Below are 17,853 nucleotides of genomic sequence, written 5' to 3' on the forward strand. Positions count from 1 at the left end.
TCTTGACACAACTATTTCTGTCACGTCTCATGTGAACAACCAAATGCAACACTATGAATGTCTTCCAGGAGAGGATGTGCTCTGTTATCCCCATATTTAAACAACTTCACACGCCCTCCCTCCTGTCTCTATGACGGCCAGCTTTTCACTCCACCTTCCAGTGTGGCCTTTAAACTACAACTATAAACACTTTTTTATTCAGATAACGCATCACTCGAGCTATTTCTGTTCCAGCATACCTCAAGCTTCAGACATTCAAACGGCTGAGTCGACGGCAGCCAACATCTCTACATACTGTATTTTAAGGAAGAAATCATGGAAGACGTTCCCTGATTATTGAGGTGCAGCAAGTTCAACAAAACTTGAAATCAACAAGAACTCACTATGTACTTGTAGACGTGATTCTGACTGTTTGTTTAATGCATTAAATAAAAAAATACTACTTGCAATTATGCCACCAGTGTGCAGAGATGTTTCTCACATTGAGCACACACAGTTGTGTACACATGCACACAGCTGACAGGTTAACATCAACATATGAACTCCACGACCTCCATGAAATATTAATAATGCTGAACACAGAGAAGTAAAACATACAACCGTCAACTGTTACCAATCATTCGCACTTTTCAGTCGTTATTATACTGTAATCTAGTGTAGTAAGCAAGTAGGACTTTACTTTGGTGTTAATTAAGAGTTGTAGCTTCAGGGTTTTAAATATAGTATGTTTATACTACAGTTACTCATGCTTGTGTGGCTTTAAACCAGAAAGATTCCTCAATGAGGAGGGTTCAAAGAGGGGCAGATGGACAGGGAGCCTCTTTTAACCCTCAACAGCTTCCGACTATCTGTCTGCCTGAGTCTGGGATTGCTTGCAGGTTTGTGTGTCCGTGTGTGCCCTCCCACAAGTATGCATATGCCAGTGTGGGCTGTATATATACTGTATGCACGATAAGCATGTAGACCATGGGTCTCAATCTCGCGGCCCGCGGGACAATATTTTGTGGCCCCCACCTTGATATAAAAGTTTAATGTTAGTGCGGCCCGCGATTTTTGTTCGTCCAATGTGCGCTGAGAATGTGCGCACCTCACGGTAGATTGTGTTGTTATTTTTGCTACACAGCTTTCTGTAAAATTCAAAGATGCATTATCAAACCTTAATAAAGCATCATTCTTTTAATTTGAGCATCATCTCCCCGTTAATGATCACTTAGTTTAATTATTGTGAAGCACTTTGTAAAGTCCGTTTCAACACGAGCTCTGTCAATACATCACTTATCGTTCTTCTGATGTTTAATAATGATGACTGACACTTTACAGTGGTGACGGTTTGCAGAAACATGTGATGAATTTTGGGTAAAGTCGCCCCAAATATCCACAGCAGCTGTGCGTACTGATCAGCTGTTGGAGAACCTGTGCGTAATTCTCACTGAGGTCTAATGAGTAGAGCAGACGTACAAACGGACGTTAAAAGACCTTTACATCCATGTTTGGCGCACTGTGTGACAGCAAATGAGGCTCGTGCATGTGATTCCACAGTGTGTGACATTAATGAAACAGAACCAGGCGTACCTGCTGCTGTGCCACACGACATATTTGATTAGACAACGCCGCTATGCTCCTGCTGCATCCATGGAGTTATTATAGAAAATAAAAGCCAGTAAATAACGCTTCCATGGGATAATGGTGTCCCACTGTCCCGGCTTCATGCTTTCACTTGTTTCTATGACGACGTTTACAACAACAACAGCACGGCGGATAATGAACAGCCCGGTAGAATTCGCCTTTTTTTGCGCTCACTAACCCGGTACTTTCTACCATCTACAAATGTCATGATGTTCATATCATCATGAAAGACAAAAAGAAAGGCGACTGCTACCGGGCTGTTCTGTTCGGCTCAGCTACGTGAGAGGAAGCGCTGCCAGGTGTCTGGCAGCAAGGAGTAGGCAAGAGACGCCATGTTAAGAAGGAACGTTCATGTTCAGAAGAACCCATTGAAGTTAAATAACTGTTAGTAATGTAGTTTGAGAAGTTTGGATTTTTTTTTAGCAAAGCTTTTTTTGTGGAATACCTGATGCGGCCCAGCCTCACCCAGACTCTGCCTCCAGCGGCCCCCAGGCAATTTGAGTTTGAGACCCCTGATGTAGACCTATACAGGAAGAACGAGTGAATATGCTCAATGGGTGTATATGAGTGCAGGGGAGCACTTAAGCGTCCATACAGTATGTGTTCAGGCTGTGTGTGTGTGTGTGTGTGTGTGCATGTCAGAGGGGAAGCAGAGCAGGAGTGTCAGCACCGCGTGAAGCTGATGTGTCAGATGTCGGAGGAAAGTGTCAGAGTGTCGCCCCCTCGAGGGTCGCAGGGTGTCAAGACGCCCATCATGCTCTGTTTAGATGCTTGACACTGCAGTCACACAGCCGATGTGTATCTGGTGTCATCTGACTGAGGAATGACTACATATGAGGGTTTCTGCAGTGTTTTCTCCAAGTTGAATTTAAGACTTTTTTAAAGACATTTTTAATGCCACATAGAATGCAATTTCATGATCATACCGACAAAATTATGAAAGTATAATGGAAAACCATTTGGGATAATAAGGCCTTGAAATATTTTATTTATTTTTATATCACATTTTCTTCAGGTTTATAACAAGAATTCCTAATGATACAATTCATTTAATCAATGCGACCTGGACCCGGATGAGCAGCGGAAACTGGATTCATGGATTAGGAAATCAAAAATTATGAATTAATTCATGTTTTTTCCAAAAGTGAACACATTATTAGATGATGAGCTTCCTCTCAGTGGTGACAGTGCTTGTTATAGGTCTGATGGTGCTGAATAAAACTCTGACTGAACAGCCTCCTGCAGAACAATCCACCGTTGCAAAACAATCCCACTTTTAGTTTAACGTCTCTCAAAACATTTTATAACCAACATCATCTCTTTTAATATCTATTAATACCTTTTAATTTAAGACATTTTAAGGCCTGCAGATACCTTGTATACACTTCAATGTAAAATGTATAATTAATTCCATTTCAATTCATAAGAAGACAAAGAATGTGTTGTTTATGGGAATGTTTTGAGAAGTGTTTGTCAATCTGTTCACTTTACAGCATATCTGCTATATGAACTACATGAGAGCACGCTTGACAGCGTACACAACACATGATGCTGATGTGCCAAATAGTAGCACAAATGTGCAGTCACCCAGACTCGTCACATATATCATGTATTTTTTAAAAGTGTGACATATGCCATTCACTGCCAGAATTTTAACAAAAACAAGTAAAAGAGCGCACAGAGCCTTTCTCATCAGTATGTTGTGTGGCGCGCTTCATATGTTTAGATAAGGACAGTCGATATTGTTTATTCAATATTTGAGCCGAACTGTAGGCACCAGGTTTTGGCAAAAAAGAAGAATGCGTGGAATAAAAAGACGACATCTTACGGTTTTTAATCTTGCTTTTAGTCAGTCTGTATCCCTAACCCTAACCCCTTTTATTTTATTTTTTATTCCTATTTCATTTATTCTCATTTTGAATTTTATTCTTATCATTCTATCCTGTTTTATTGTATTTGTACTGCCACCTTTTAATTCATTAGTTTAAATGTTATATACAATGTGATGTAAAGCACAAACATATAACTATTACTATTATATTATGTGTAAAAGAGGATACTAAAGACTGTATCTGTGAATGACTGAATGTACAATATGGAGCAGTAGTACTTAAGGCTGTGTGTTGTATGTGTAAATGTGCGCGTGTATGTCCATTCAGTCAATGCGTTTGAACCATTTAAACCCTCCTCCGTCCTTGATCAAGGAATCAGGACAGGGTGTTGCCATGGAGACCCAGCTCTATAACAGTTGCCACAGCGATTAGAAGAAGAGCTGAGCTGAAGTGGTTGTTAGGGCGACCGTGAAGAGAGTGAGAAAGTGAGGCAGGGAGGCGCCTGGTAAACACACAGGAAAACAAGTGGAGGGGTTAAGTTGACAACCCCCGTGTATACTCCACCCTGTCAGCGTGGAAAGCAAATCAAGCACGCCCCCCCATCGTCAAAAACAAAACTTCCCCAAACTGAGTCAGCGCCAGAGAGCAGGAAATTACTCATTTCCTCTCAACAAGTAGATGTCAGATGCATGTGTCTTTTGGTAAACAGTAAAAATCAAGCTCCAAAAGAGGAAGAGAGGCAAAAACGAAGTAAACAAAACTCACCTCTGACAAGCTGGAGAGCAACTTCAGTTTCAACTCAGCGGGTTTTAACTGGGCTAACACCGAGCCTGTCACGTTGCAACAAGCCAAACTAAAGAGCTGGCAGCTGGCCTGGTGAAGGACATGCTGCCTACATGCATACAGGTCACCCGTCCCTCGCCACTGATGCTAACCTGGTATCACTACCTCTTCTGGGTTCAGTTAAGCCTTGGCAACATATCATTTCCTTAAAAGCCTAAAAAAGGCGTCTCTCTATGGGCCACTGAGGCATGCAGGATTGATTAGTGGCACACTCTGTCCAGGCACAAGTATGTCACCTCTCCAGGGAGGGACGGGCCAGTAAACAACCACAGAATTGGTCTTGGCGTCTGAAGCAAATCAGCAGTAATAGGTTTTCACAGCAAATGAGAATATGGGCAGCAGGAGTTAGTTGAGAGTTGATAGGTAGGTTCTGGTTTGTGTGACGCGAGCATGAGCTTGTTCATATAACACAATGATTTAAAAACAAATTTTTAGTTTGGTTGGTTGAGTTAGACCAGAGGTTTTCAAACTGTGAGGCTCAGAGGGAGGGACGCGAGGCAAAGATGAGGTGAAAGACACAGGTTCTTGAAACAACGGGAAGTTATTGCATTTGGCAGTTGGAGCTGCAGCAGTCGCTGTGACACACTGCTCAATTAAGGTAATTTAAAACCCTTAGCACCCAATTGCTGCAATATACTTCAAAACTCGCACTCTTTCTCAAATCTTAACACACAGACATAATCTTAAAACACACAGAATGTAACTTTCTGTGGATATCATTATCTCCAATAAATCTGGAGATAAATCTGCTTAGAAATCATTCAAAAGACGCTTAATGGTGCAAATTTGCCAACATGTAAACAAATCTAGGCTAAAAAACAGGGCTTAAGTTGTAGCCCAGAGCTAACTCACTTTGTAGGGGAGGTTGGGGGTGTTGGGGAGGAGCAGTTGTCTTGATTTTGTCTGAGGGGAGCCCACGATGTTAGACTTTGAAAACTCCTGGGTTAGCCAATCAAACCTAGCTGCTGTCCCGTTTGATTACTGTACATCTGCTGCGCCAACATTTTAACACATGTTGGACAGTGAGTGTACAGCCAGCTCATTTTAGACGAGCGTCAGCATCCAAATAACAAGCTTCACCCAAACTAGCGGTTAGAGAAAATCCAGCATGATTATATATCATTTAGACAGTAAGAACGGCTAAATAAAGCCCCACCGGGGAGGCCTAATGTCACAGCACAGAGATGTGACCCTGTTGACTCACAGCAAGACAGACAGGACACAAATACAGACACAGGAAGCTGGGTGAAGACGGTGTCACAAACTCCATCTTACCTATCCAAACATCATTGCCGAACCAGGAGAGATTCTTCTGAGAGCTGTCATAGTAACCGATCTTCTTGTAACTGCCTCCTGTATGATTGGGAAGAAAAAAAGCGAGAGAGTGAAATAAAAGCGCAAAAGCACAGACAGGAATATAACGTTTAATTAGTATTGCTTGCGTAGTTCATTTCCTCCCCTGGTGTTGTGTGGGGGATCACGTTTTCAAACAAAACAACAAAAATTGACAGAACTGATACACATTCATATTCATACATCCTCTACTAAGCTATTTTTCTATCATTCCTGTGCTTTCATATTAATGGCATTCGTGGGTACAGAAATATACACACATTGAACAGACAAAAGAAATGAGGGATGAAAAGGTGCATAAAGGAGGACAAACAAAGAAGTACCAAGGGGAGAAGAAGGAGAAAAGGGAGAGGAAAAAAAGGAGCTTATGTGGCGGTCTTGACCAGGAATACTGATGAGGTCCCACAGTGATTCAGGGATGCAAGTCAGGTCGTCTCATTGTGGATGTCAAATTACCTCGACACCACAACAGGAAATATGAGCCAGAGTGTGAGGGGAAAGGGGCAGGATTATAAATTCTCATCCTTTAGGACGCCAAAGAGAACAGAGGTAGAAAATAATCCTCAACCTTATCCTGTGCAGGGAAACTCATTAAGTCACTGGTGACAAATAGGATGCCATTTCCAGAAACAGCTTAAACCGAAGACTTGTGCCCAATTAGAGCAAAGCCGAGAGTCAACACATTCCTGCATCAAGCCCATTCGCATGTGCAGTTACAGGACACCGAGACCAATCGCAGTGAAGCCAGCAATAATCTGAGGCTTCGCTCTGAAATGAGCTGAAAGCGACGATCGATACATGATGAATACAGTCGGCACTGATTATTTTGATGAATGAGTGGCATTTACTGTTCAGACCAGATTCTGCAATACAACATCTGTGGGAGGACAGTGTGGGAGTGCTTTACCTTGCAGTTGCTCGATAAGAGTCATTGCCATCCTGGAGCCCTGGGCGTCAAACACCACCTGGCCCTGAGACACACACGGGAGGTTTTTGCAAATGATTAATTCCTTCCTTTAAGGAATAGTTTGACATTTTGATAAATACACTTATTTGCTTTCTTGCCAAGAGTTACATGAGAAGATGGATACCGCTCTCACGTCTATGCGCTAAATATAAAGCCAGGAGCCAGCTATCTTAGCTTTGCACAAAGACTGGAATCAGGGGGAAACAGCTAGCCTGGCTCTGCCAAAGGTAGAGTAAGATTGTCAGACAGGTTTTAAACACATCTAACTCCCAACTTAACCAAATGTATTTGGGAGAGAAGCCATAACCCAAACTGTCCACTGGAAACATCCGTCACAGTTTACAAACCAACTTCATGGTCCAACTTTGACCACACTTACCGCAGCCCGCTCACAGTTTGTATAATGAGGCATTCTTAACAACATTTTGGATTTGCTCATTTTAGGTTTTTTCTCCAAATAAAAAAGTTTAGATAACAAAAATAAACTGTTGGCTTGTTTACAACCTGTCTGATCATTTTCACTATTATATCATCAGACTTCACTGTAGCAGTGTTGCAGTGTTCCCAAACCTCAGGAATTACTTTAGTGAGTACAGTGTTATCATAATTAACAGAAATCATGGCCAAAACTACAGAAAATAGACCCAAGCTGCAATTTGGCTATATGTTACTTTTTTCTATTTACACTCAATGGCCACTTTATTAGGTACACCTGTAAAATCTAATGCAACCCAATACAACAGCTCATCCATAAATTCTATCATCAGAGGTATTAATTCAACTAAATGTTTATTATTGAGGTTGTAGTGTGCGGTGGTGTTGTACTGAGCATTATATTGAGGTGTTTCTAATGTTTTGCACACACCGTCAACAAACATGAGGGCGGGGAGAATATTAGAAACACATTTCAATATAATGGAGTCCAGTACAACACATTCAGTTGAAATTAACACCTCTATGAAAGTTTTAACAGAAACTGACCATTATAAGCTTCGTAAAGGTGGAACATGTGGCAGAGCTGTTGCACTGAATTTCATTAGATTTTAAGTAAAGCCATTGGCTAAACTTAAAAACACATCAGTAGCAGGTGGTGGTTTCACACACTCACACACACACACACACACACACACACACACACACACCTGGGTGTCTCACACACACAAACACAAGCACAGTCTAAAAGCTAATATGCAGTAATTTAGCAGTTTATCAAAGGGTGAGCACTATAGTCTGCTCTCACTGGTCACTGTATTATTACTGTTATTATCTCCATTAAAAATAATGATGTAACTTGTTATGGTTAACATTATGCATTCTATCAGAAAGATTTATACTCTTCACTGACTTTGTGAAATCAAACACTATTTTTCATTAGTTCCTTCCCATCACACATTTCAGACCTTTTGCACACAGATTGGAAATAAATGAGTCTGCACAGTTTGATCACCATGAAAAGCAACAACTGGAACTGTCAGGGTCAAAAACGCTGCAGTCAGAAGACCTTTACAAAACATTGCATATTTATAATGATAAATAACTATGGGGTACCAAAATTAGAGCATAAACAGCCTTTTTAATTATCTTATCTCATCTTTTCTCTCCTCTGCACTTACCGAAACTCCTTCAAAGGAGCTCGTGTTGAGGGCCCTGTAGATCTCAGAGGTGATATCATGGTTGTTATAGTTGAAATCCTCCAGTCGTCGACCCTTGGCCTTCAGTGGTGCCACAGTCTTATTGAGGGCAAGGGCCAGAGCCCACACTGCATCGTAGGCTAGAGGGGCCTCCTGAAACCCACCGGTCTCCTCGGGGTTCATCCCACCCAGACGAGACATCAAGGCGGCTATAAACTCCTGTGATGTCTGATTAAAAGAGGACAGAAAGAATATCAAAGAGGAGTCCTTCGGAAGAAGTGCAATGTTGCGAACAAAGATAATATTGAGGGCATTATTATATTTCTATTATTAGACAGTAATATGTCTCTTATTCGATGGCGCAGAGGAGGACATTGTAAAAGGGAAGCAGTGGTGAATCATATGGAGGACGTGGGTCCTCCAGGTCCATCCTCATATCAACACAAACAAGATCAAGAACATGTTAATTAGTGAACTTTAGAGATGCTGTTAGGCCTTATTTATTTTTCATTTTTTACCTTTCAACAAAGCCAGGCTAGCTGTTTCCCCCTGCTTCCAGCCTTTAAGCTAAGCTAAGCTAATCGCCTGCTGGCTGTAGCTACATGACAGCGGTGTTAATCTTCTCATCTAAGTCTTTCTCTTTACATGCTGCCCTGACGCTTTTTTACTAGTAAGTAAGTAATGTATTTTCTTGCTTTTAACTGATTTAATAAAGTATAATACACCCACATCTGGGTTCAGTTGGGAATTAAGAGATTCAATCAAAACAAATGCAGGATTTTGCAAATACGACAGATCCATCTCTTTGTTTTGCTAAAAACTTGAAATCTTTAAGGTGATATATACCAACATATTAATCTCACAAGTGTATAACTAAGCTGTTTAGAACTGTTTCTGTAATTAAACACCAATTAACATTATCTCCCTCTGAAAGCAGGGATACATGTGTGATGGGAGATTATTGCTACCAATCATCAAGGTGTCCCTGTGGATTCTCTGAGGCCAATTAGGCCTACACACCCCCAATTCAGTTATGTCAAATTCATCTCATTGAAATTCCACCTTGGCATTTGGCATTTAAATCTGCCACTACCTACTGAAAACTAGCTGACAATGTGCTATTGCCGACCCTGCAGTATCGGCACACTAGCTTCATCTGAGCTCTATCTAGAAGAAATATGCCAATTTCAAACTTGAAAATTGAATTTGAATAGATTGACTACGAGCAGGAGTTCTGGCTGTAATTCTTATCACCTAGTTGAGCAGCACGTCAACAGCTAAATCAGCAGGTAGTGGCAGGTGCTGTATGAATATAAACAACAGCTGCTGATGAAGTGCGAGAGAGGGAAGGAGGGGTACGGGGAGAGGGGGGATGGTGGAAAAGGTGGGGCTGAGGAACTGATAAGGAGAAGGGAAAGGAGAGGTGGGTAAACAAGAAGAATGAAAGGATGATCCACCGTAGACCAGCAGAGTCAGAAAAGGTCGAACAATGGGAGAGACGGAGACAGGAAGAGACAGTTTAAGAGGATTAGAGAAGGTGAACAGAGGAAAGCAACGGGCGAAAAAGAAGCAGGTACCTGAGAGAAGTCGAGGAAGAGTGTGACAGTATTACACATCAGCAGTTTATGAAACATAATATTGATTCAGGTCATATGCAGTTCATTGAAGCTATGACATTGTTGTTCTCAGTCTCAGGTCTTTCCTGGAAAAAACTCTGTCTCATGGGATTTGATCCATTTTACACGGATGGCAGAAGACGTTTGTTAGGGATACGAATAAGAAGAGCTGAATAGTTAGAGAGAGTAGCATTAACCACGATGGATGAACAGACATAAAAAGAACATAAACTTAAACTACATTAATAGAAAATCCAAGAGGGAAGACGTTACAGCACACTCTGGAAAACGCAGTGCAGAAATTAAAAACTAGCAAATATACTAAATATGAAAAGGTTTCATTAGTTTTGCAGTTATTACAATTCTGATTTTACAAGTACCATCTGCAGTTGCAGACACTCTAGCTTTTTTTCTAATTAGAGAGTCTCTGGTGCATAATCAGCGTCACATTTGCACTTTATCTCCATTTTTTCACCCTTCGGGTGCAAAATACAGGTGATAATTGGAGTAAACCACAGTGTTCCTCCTGTATTTGAGTATTTTTCAATTAAAACCAGTTAATGGAGTGATATGTTGATGGATTTTATTTTCTTCTCTTTTATTACTTCTCATATGTAATTATTCAGATTTACTTTCTGTATTGATGGATCCTCGGTTTTTGTTATACGTTGTATTTGGGCCTTTGGGAAATACAACTGGGAACTCCATTTCCCATGTGAATTTGTATGACAAAGCTCTATTTGATGGTATTATGAGCTCATTAAACATAAGTGCCTCAAGTGTTTTGCATTGTGATGTATTTTTCATGAGACTCACAAATGCCACTTATTATTTCTGAATTAAAGGACCACATAAGCGATTGTTTCAAGCCGTTGATGTTGCAATTCCTTGTCACTGATTAACATCAAAGATGACTTTTTGGGTTCCCACCATGTTGGAGACGCCGCGGACTGTCTCAGGATTCAGCATGACAATCTCGGTGGTCACATGTCCCTCCACGGCCTCCGTCATGTTCTCCACTGTACAGTTGATAGCTGGGTCTTTGATTTTGAACCAGTTGTCTGCGTACCAGCCTATCAGGAACCACACATACTTCTTCCCATAGAGCTTCTCCTTGAACACCTGCAGCGGGGAGGGAGGGAGGCAGATATGGAGGGTGGTTGAAAGGAGGGAAAGAATGATAAATAAGCACGAGGAGAACTATTCCCAGAGATGTGTTGAGCAAGTTGTACCACTGCCAAACAAGGAAATTCATTCAGACATTCAAACAGCTCATTACAGAACTCAATTTCTGCTAATAGTTAGTCAGGTTCAGTCTTCTGGGATCAATCGAGCGGCAAAGGGTACTAACCTCACAAAACACCTTCCTGGCTTCGGTCTCATAAAAGAGGCCCACAATGATCCTTGCATCTTGGCGCTGCGTCAAAACACAAAAACAAAACATTGCTTAGTTACATCAGCAGCAACAATATAACTTCACTATAGCACGGCTTGATGTGGCAGCACAGCGTGCAAAAGTTCCTGCTGCTTCGCAGGACGGCACGTACTGCTGTTCAGGAGTTGCTAATTAGCATGGCGCATTAATTTCCTCTATCAAATCGCCTCTGTGCTAATGGTATCGTGTGCAGCTGTGAGCCGGAGAAGGAAGGATAGAGGGGGAGAGAGAGACGACCAGCAGCTGAGGTGAATTTTTAATCAAAGCACCTTGAGGTTCTTGACAGCGACAGCAGGGTCGGTGAGGAAACTCTGGCGAACGCTGATCTCGATGCCTGCCTCCTTCGTCCTCTGCTCCAGATCGTCCAGAGTCTGCAAGATGAAAGGGAGGGACAGAGGGAGACAGATGGGGGGAGGGGGGGAGAGAGGAGGAGGTTAGAGAGGCAGCTGAATAGAAAGGGGCAGAGAGAGGTAAGAGTTTGAGATTACAGAGAAAGACAAAAGAAAGGCAACCAAGTCCGAAGAGACAAAAAATCAAAAAAATCTGAAGTGTATATGAGAAAAGTCAAGAGAGGGATGGGCATGTGTGGGGATGTATGAGAAACAAGCATGGGACAGAATAGATTTTTAGACAAAGAACAAGGGTGGAAAGAAGAAAAGAAGAATGTGAGAAGGGAGAGGAAAGAATGTGAGAGCGGGATCATTAACCTCCATTACAGGAACCAACCCAAGTGTCATGGTATCGACCGTCGTGCCTGGGAGAGATGTATTGCTTGATCAATATTTCTCACAACCAATACTCCAACAAATTACTTCAAAAATCCTCCATCAATTGCCAGGAGGGATTGCAGCTTGAAGGAGTAGAACACAACAGCTCTCATAAACAAACACACAGAGGCAGGCGGGCAATCAGGCTACCTAAAAATGATGAGGGCAAAGTGAGGACATGGAGAAAGCGATAAAAGTGAGGGAGATAAAAGAAAAGGAAGAGCTGGAGATAAAACGAATGTGTAAAATTGAAGGAGAGATGAAGAAGATTAAAGGTACTGACTGAAGTGAAGACTTCGGTGGTCTGCTGGATGGTGGCGATGCGTGTCCACTTCCACTTCTGGAAAAGCTGCACCCTGGTGGGGTTGTGAAGGGTGGCCGACGGGTGCGTGCGGAAGAAGGTGGGGAAGCGCTGGCGGTTGGACAGGGCCGGCGAGCTGGAGCCATAGGAGAGCTGGGAAACATGAGACAGAAAAATAAGAGGAAAACAGTGACTAAGGCAGGAAGGAGTAAAGGATATAGAAGTTTAGGGGGGAAGGAAATAGAGAAACAGAGAAAAATATACTTCTGAAGGTCCTTCAAGGCATCAGTAGTAAACAGACTTCAATCAAAATGTATTCAAATCAGGACTCTCTTGTTCTTCCCCTGTACACAGTGTTCTTTGATGGGGACTGGTTCAAACAGCAAACAACAGAGAGGAAAGCCAGAAAAAAGACAGAGAACCAGAGAAACAAACCCTGTTCCCATTTTCTCATTTTCATCCACACCCCCTCCCTCCCTCCCTCCATTTAGCTTCCCTCCGGCTTATCAGGTGTGCTGATAAACTAAAAACTACAAACTAAAAATAAGACTGCATGCAGCATTTCACATGCATACATTGCCATGAAATTGTGAAGACACTTTCTAGTATTACAAACAGAACAAACACACAAAAAAAGATCTAATTATTGTTGTTGCAAACAGTAGCACCAGTGATCATCTGTTTTTTTCATTTGGACCCATATAATTTGAATTCTCAGGCATAATTCCCACAAGAGGCAGACTGCTAAGATGTGAGTCCAAATCAGCAGGGGAGAGGGATGGTGGTAAATGCCAGCAGAAACAGCGAGAAGAGTGTTCCTCTTACAATTAGTTTCATAGTGACAACCGAAGATAAAATCCTCGACAGGTCTCCTTTAAAATAAGGAACCTGGCGTTTAGGGAACCATTACAGATACAGGCAGCCTATCCTCCTCACCAGCTCTCAACTCAGTCCCATTACCTATACAGCTCTGGGATGTTCACCACTGGGAGTGAGAGGGGACTTGATGATAGATGTCAAATGTCATGTACAATGTGGACTCTCCACAATAACAAATCCCTGTGGGCACAGGCAGGTAGACGAAGGCATCATAACGAAAGAAGGGAAACTATACAGGAAGTGACAGCTGATCTGGGCGCGGCAGTGAAAGATGTGGAGAAACCAGCAGCCCCTTCAGTGGATCGCACATGCTTAATAATAAATGTGAAAGGTGCTCATAACACACACAAGCACATGCAGACAGTGTCATGGGGGGTCAAATGATACAAAAACATATTTTCTTAAAGGATAAGGCTGGCTGTATTTTACTTTTATTTACTTCCAAAACCAACAATGAATTGATCCTATTAACAAGTATTGTCTGTGTAGACAAAGCTTCATACAGCTTATTCCTGCTCCTCCTCCAAAGCTCCTGTAACGGTTCTGCACACAGAGATGTGGACTCACAAGCAGGACTCAGAGGCAGAGCAACTGAAAGAAAGCAATCATTTACTTGGTAAGAGTTCAAAGCAGAGTTCAGGCAGGCGAAACCGGGAACAGGCTGTGGTCAGGAACGCTGAATGCAGCATGCTAACATACTCACACATGCTAACATGCTGATGTTAAGCAGGTAATAATTACCAGATTCACCATCTTAGGTTAGCATGTTATCATGCTAACATTTGCTAATTAGCAATAAACAAAAAGTACATCGAAGGCTGATGGGAATGTGATGTCCAAAGTATTGGACTGACTGACATTTTGACCTGATGATGGTGTTATATAAAGTCAGGGTTAGTTATTGTGATACACTGTCTGGGAAACATGAATCCATCTATGAGATGCTATTGCTGGTGGTGCTAGAGTTCAAGTCAGGGGATCACCAGAGTATGGCTACTACTGCTTACTGTTTCCCACTTAATTTGAGTCAGTGTTCTGAGAGACAAATGTATGCTCTCAAAAATGTCCACAATAGAATGAATAAAGTAGTGTCCATGAAGTTATGAGGATGAGTGAGTGACGCTGATCTGCTAACAATCCCTCAATGTAATGTGTTGTATTTTATAGATGCGGAAAAATCAAGTAAATTATTGAATGTCTATTATAAAGGGAATGATTTCGAACACAGTCGTCTTTTGACGCATTGCTGTTGCAATTATAGATAGTAATTTTTCAATTTTTGCACTCTGCTCAGCCATGACGCATTTAATAGTTTTTGCAAGGGATTCATTGGCTACATGCACAGCAGAATGTAAATGTAAATCATAAACTGAAGTCAAAATCTGAAAATCAAACTTCCTCGTGGTGAAACTCAAACAAACCTTCACCAGGCACCAAAACAGTGACAAATGTAAAATGGAGCAAAAAGCTGCTGTGGCAGAAATAGACCGATGTAGCAGCACCCTGCAGCAGACGGGCCAAGTTCCACATCGAAGCTTCCCAAAAACCACAAACAATATCTCTTGATTCTCAGTTTGTCAGTTCTCTGGTAGCCTTGTAGTAGTAGATCAATGCCCGTCTATGGCTTACATTGCTTTTAGAAAGGGAGATGGTGGATCAAATTAACACTGTGCCAAGAAGAGCCGATTGATAACCCCTCCTTGATCAGCGTCCAGAAATGGAGGTTGCGTTTTCCTCCCCGGCGCTCTGATGAGGCTGTTTGACATGTGAGGAGGCTCCTGCAAGCAGGCAGCGTACAGAAATAATTGAGTGTGGCAGTTTGGAGGTTGTGCCAGTGGTGGCGTGTAGTAAAGAGAGACAGATCCTTTTGTGTGTGGGGAGAATCGACTGCTCGAGCTGAGGGAGCGAGGCGGAAATGAAGAGTGGGAGAGAAAGACGGGAGAGATGGAAGGAAGGAAGGAAGGAAGGAAGGAAAGAAAATGGGCTGAAATAGAGCAGACCAGCTCTAGGCAGACAGCAGACAGAGAAAAGAGGAAGACAAAGAGTCAAAAAGTGGAAAAGAGTTTTTAATGAGGAAAGAAAGGGTGACAAAGAGAGAAAGACCAGAAACGAGAAAGCAGGGCAGATGCCAACCACTAGAACTGATTGTTCTCGATGACTAATCTCTGGATGAAACTTCAATTATAGGACAAAGCTAATAAGCAGAGCACTGTGAGTGACAGAGAGGCAGATCAAGAGAAGACAGAGTCTGAGATAAACAAAATAAACTAACTGATGAAGGCATAAAAAGCAGAAATATTTCCAGCAGAAGACCGCATCAGATCTCTTGCTGATTTAGAGATCTGGCATGTGTTTGTACTTATATAAGTATTATCATGCAGTATGTGAGGTCAAACAATATGTTTTGTCCTGCGCATGGTGTCGCTGTCAATGCAGTATTGTGAAACTGCCTTGTAAAGTGTCATCGCTAATTAAAAGCACTGTGTGAAGGCTTTGAAAATCAATAAACAACTACAGCATTGATTTGGGGAACTTAGTATAATTACCACCAGTACAAAAGATCATCATTTATAAGAGTGTCAGCTTCCAACAGCATCTACAGTACAGTTTGCATTGTCTGCCTGCACAAAATGAGGGAGGGAGGGACGATATTCTTTATTTCGGTGTCAGTGTCAAGGTTTCAACCTATCAACTCATATCCCTTCCCATGCTGTCTGGAACTGAAGTCCATAAAAGACAGAGACATGGGAAAAGAGGCAAGAAAGTCTTCTTTGGCATCTAGTTCCCTACAGAGCATCAGTGCAGTTATATAAGTCCCAAATGAATGTAATGTCTTCGTGAGAGAAAGCAACTGAGAACAAAAGTGTTGGTAGCTGTTCTGGCAAGACTCTGGGAGGGTGAAAGTAAGGGGAAAGATGTGATAACCTTTTAAATATGGGGATAACTGCGTACATTTTTAGACAGTCTACCTTTGTAGTGATGCATTGGGTTGTACACGAAAAGTGAAAGAAATAGTTGTGTGTCGAACGAAAAAAGAGAGTTTGAAAGAGAAGTTCAGTTTACCCAAATTTCAAAAATACTGTACATGTATTTTCTCACTTAGCCCTCGTGGTGTCTAGCAATGCAGATAGTGTTCAGGTTTTTGAGATATCTATCTCTAAGATTTCTGTCTCCACCTAAATACAGTGGACTGCTGTCATTGTCAATTTTCTACCAAAGAAATAGTCCCTATGAAAACTGTTGACAGTGTGCTCTGTGGACTTTCCAGAGGAACAGGGACACTGGAAAGAGATGGCACTGAATTTCTAAATGTCATTCCTCAATGCTCTGAATCCCTCTAACAAAATTCCATTCACATCCATTGTTGTGGGAGACAGATATCTCAGAACCTGAACCCATTAAACCAAAACTATCTGCATAACAGGAAACTACTAGAAGTGAGTGAGGAAATATGTTTTCATCTTTCATTGGCAATCAGGGAGTCCTGTTTTTATATTTGCATATTTGTACGACAACTTTCCCAGAAGACGTCTGGGTTAGAATAATAAAGAAATGGCCTGAAAGTGTGTACTTCGGTACAAACAGTAAAAGACACCCACCACTATGAGGTTCCACATGCGAGCAGCTTCGGCCACCAACGTGGAGACGCCGCTGCAGCCGGGCATCAGGACGATCTTGATGGGCTCGGTGTACAGAAGGTCATACAGCAGCTTGGTGGCTTCCCCTGGGTCACACTGGAAGGACAAAATGACAGAAAGGGTTTAATGGATGGACAGATGAACAGATGGATGGGTGGATAGATAATAGGGAAGAGAAATGAATTGAAAGAGAGAGAAAAATGCGGAGAGACAGATATAGAGGAGACACAGGGAGGAAAATGGGAAAGATAAGGGTGAGTGAGGCAGATGGAATGAGAGCAGAGGGTCGAAGAAAAGGAAGAAACAAATAAGCAATGAATTGCAGGAGATGGAGGCGACTGTAAACAGAAAGAGGAAGACAGAAGAGAGCAGATAAAGGAAAGGGAAATGACATAGAAGCAGCAGGGAGCAGCAAAAAGGCCAATGCAAATGTGAAGAGAAAAATCAAGTAGGTGAGAGAAAAGGACAAGTACGGGAAATGGAAAGAAACAAAAACAGACGAGGTCATGATGAAGTAAAGGGAAATAGCACAAAAGTAGCAGGGAGATCAAGACATAAAAAACAGAAAGACAGACAGAAACCAAAGAAAAGTGAGACCGACAACCAAAACAGCAGCCATCACAAGTCATCACAACCCTCCAATAAAGTCATTTACAGCATGTCTAGGTGGCGAGAGTGATCCATCACTGCTCTGCTGGCCAGATTACAGACAGGCCGTCACCGCCGCGCTGCTCATCAGAGTCACAGATAAACTGGCCTGACACATCTAATGATTCAGCATGGAAGAGGAGATGTGGCTCGCACACACAAATACACGCGTGCACATTAAAAAAAAAAACACACTCCAGATGAGTGTCACAAACAATCGCACCACGGCCGATGACGGCGACGACCAATACGACTCCTAATTGGGGTGTTTGCCTGAACGGCTGAATTGTCTCTTTGAGGCAGCCCTATGATTTTTC

General features: G+C 42.1%; 1 protein-coding gene across 1 annotated transcript in view; it reads right to left on the bottom strand.

Moving 5' to 3' along the window:
* Positions 1 to 17,853, bottom strand: part of gabbr1a (gamma-aminobutyric acid (GABA) B receptor, 1a) — a 58,097-nt gene that overhangs the window by 17,705 nt on the left and 22,539 nt on the right. Inside the window, exons 7-14 of the mRNA XM_070911530.1 lie at positions 16,850 to 16,984; positions 12,354 to 12,524; positions 11,573 to 11,674; positions 11,220 to 11,285; positions 10,799 to 10,990; positions 8,235 to 8,480; positions 6,562 to 6,625; positions 5,577 to 5,654 (exon numbers count right to left, since the gene is read on the bottom strand). Of these exons, the coding sequence (XP_070767631.1) occupies positions 5,577 to 5,654; positions 6,562 to 6,625; positions 8,235 to 8,480; positions 10,799 to 10,990; positions 11,220 to 11,285; positions 11,573 to 11,674; positions 12,354 to 12,524; positions 16,850 to 16,984 (1,054 nt within the window). The remainder of the gene's footprint in view (positions 1 to 5,576; positions 5,655 to 6,561; positions 6,626 to 8,234; positions 8,481 to 10,798; positions 10,991 to 11,219; positions 11,286 to 11,572; positions 11,675 to 12,353; positions 12,525 to 16,849; positions 16,985 to 17,853) is intronic.

Source organism: Enoplosus armatus, chromosome 9 (genome assembly GCF_043641665.1).
Source record: "Enoplosus armatus isolate fEnoArm2 chromosome 9, fEnoArm2.hap1, whole genome shotgun sequence".
Taxonomy (NCBI): Eukaryota; Metazoa; Chordata; class Actinopteri; order Centrarchiformes; family Enoplosidae; genus Enoplosus; species Enoplosus armatus.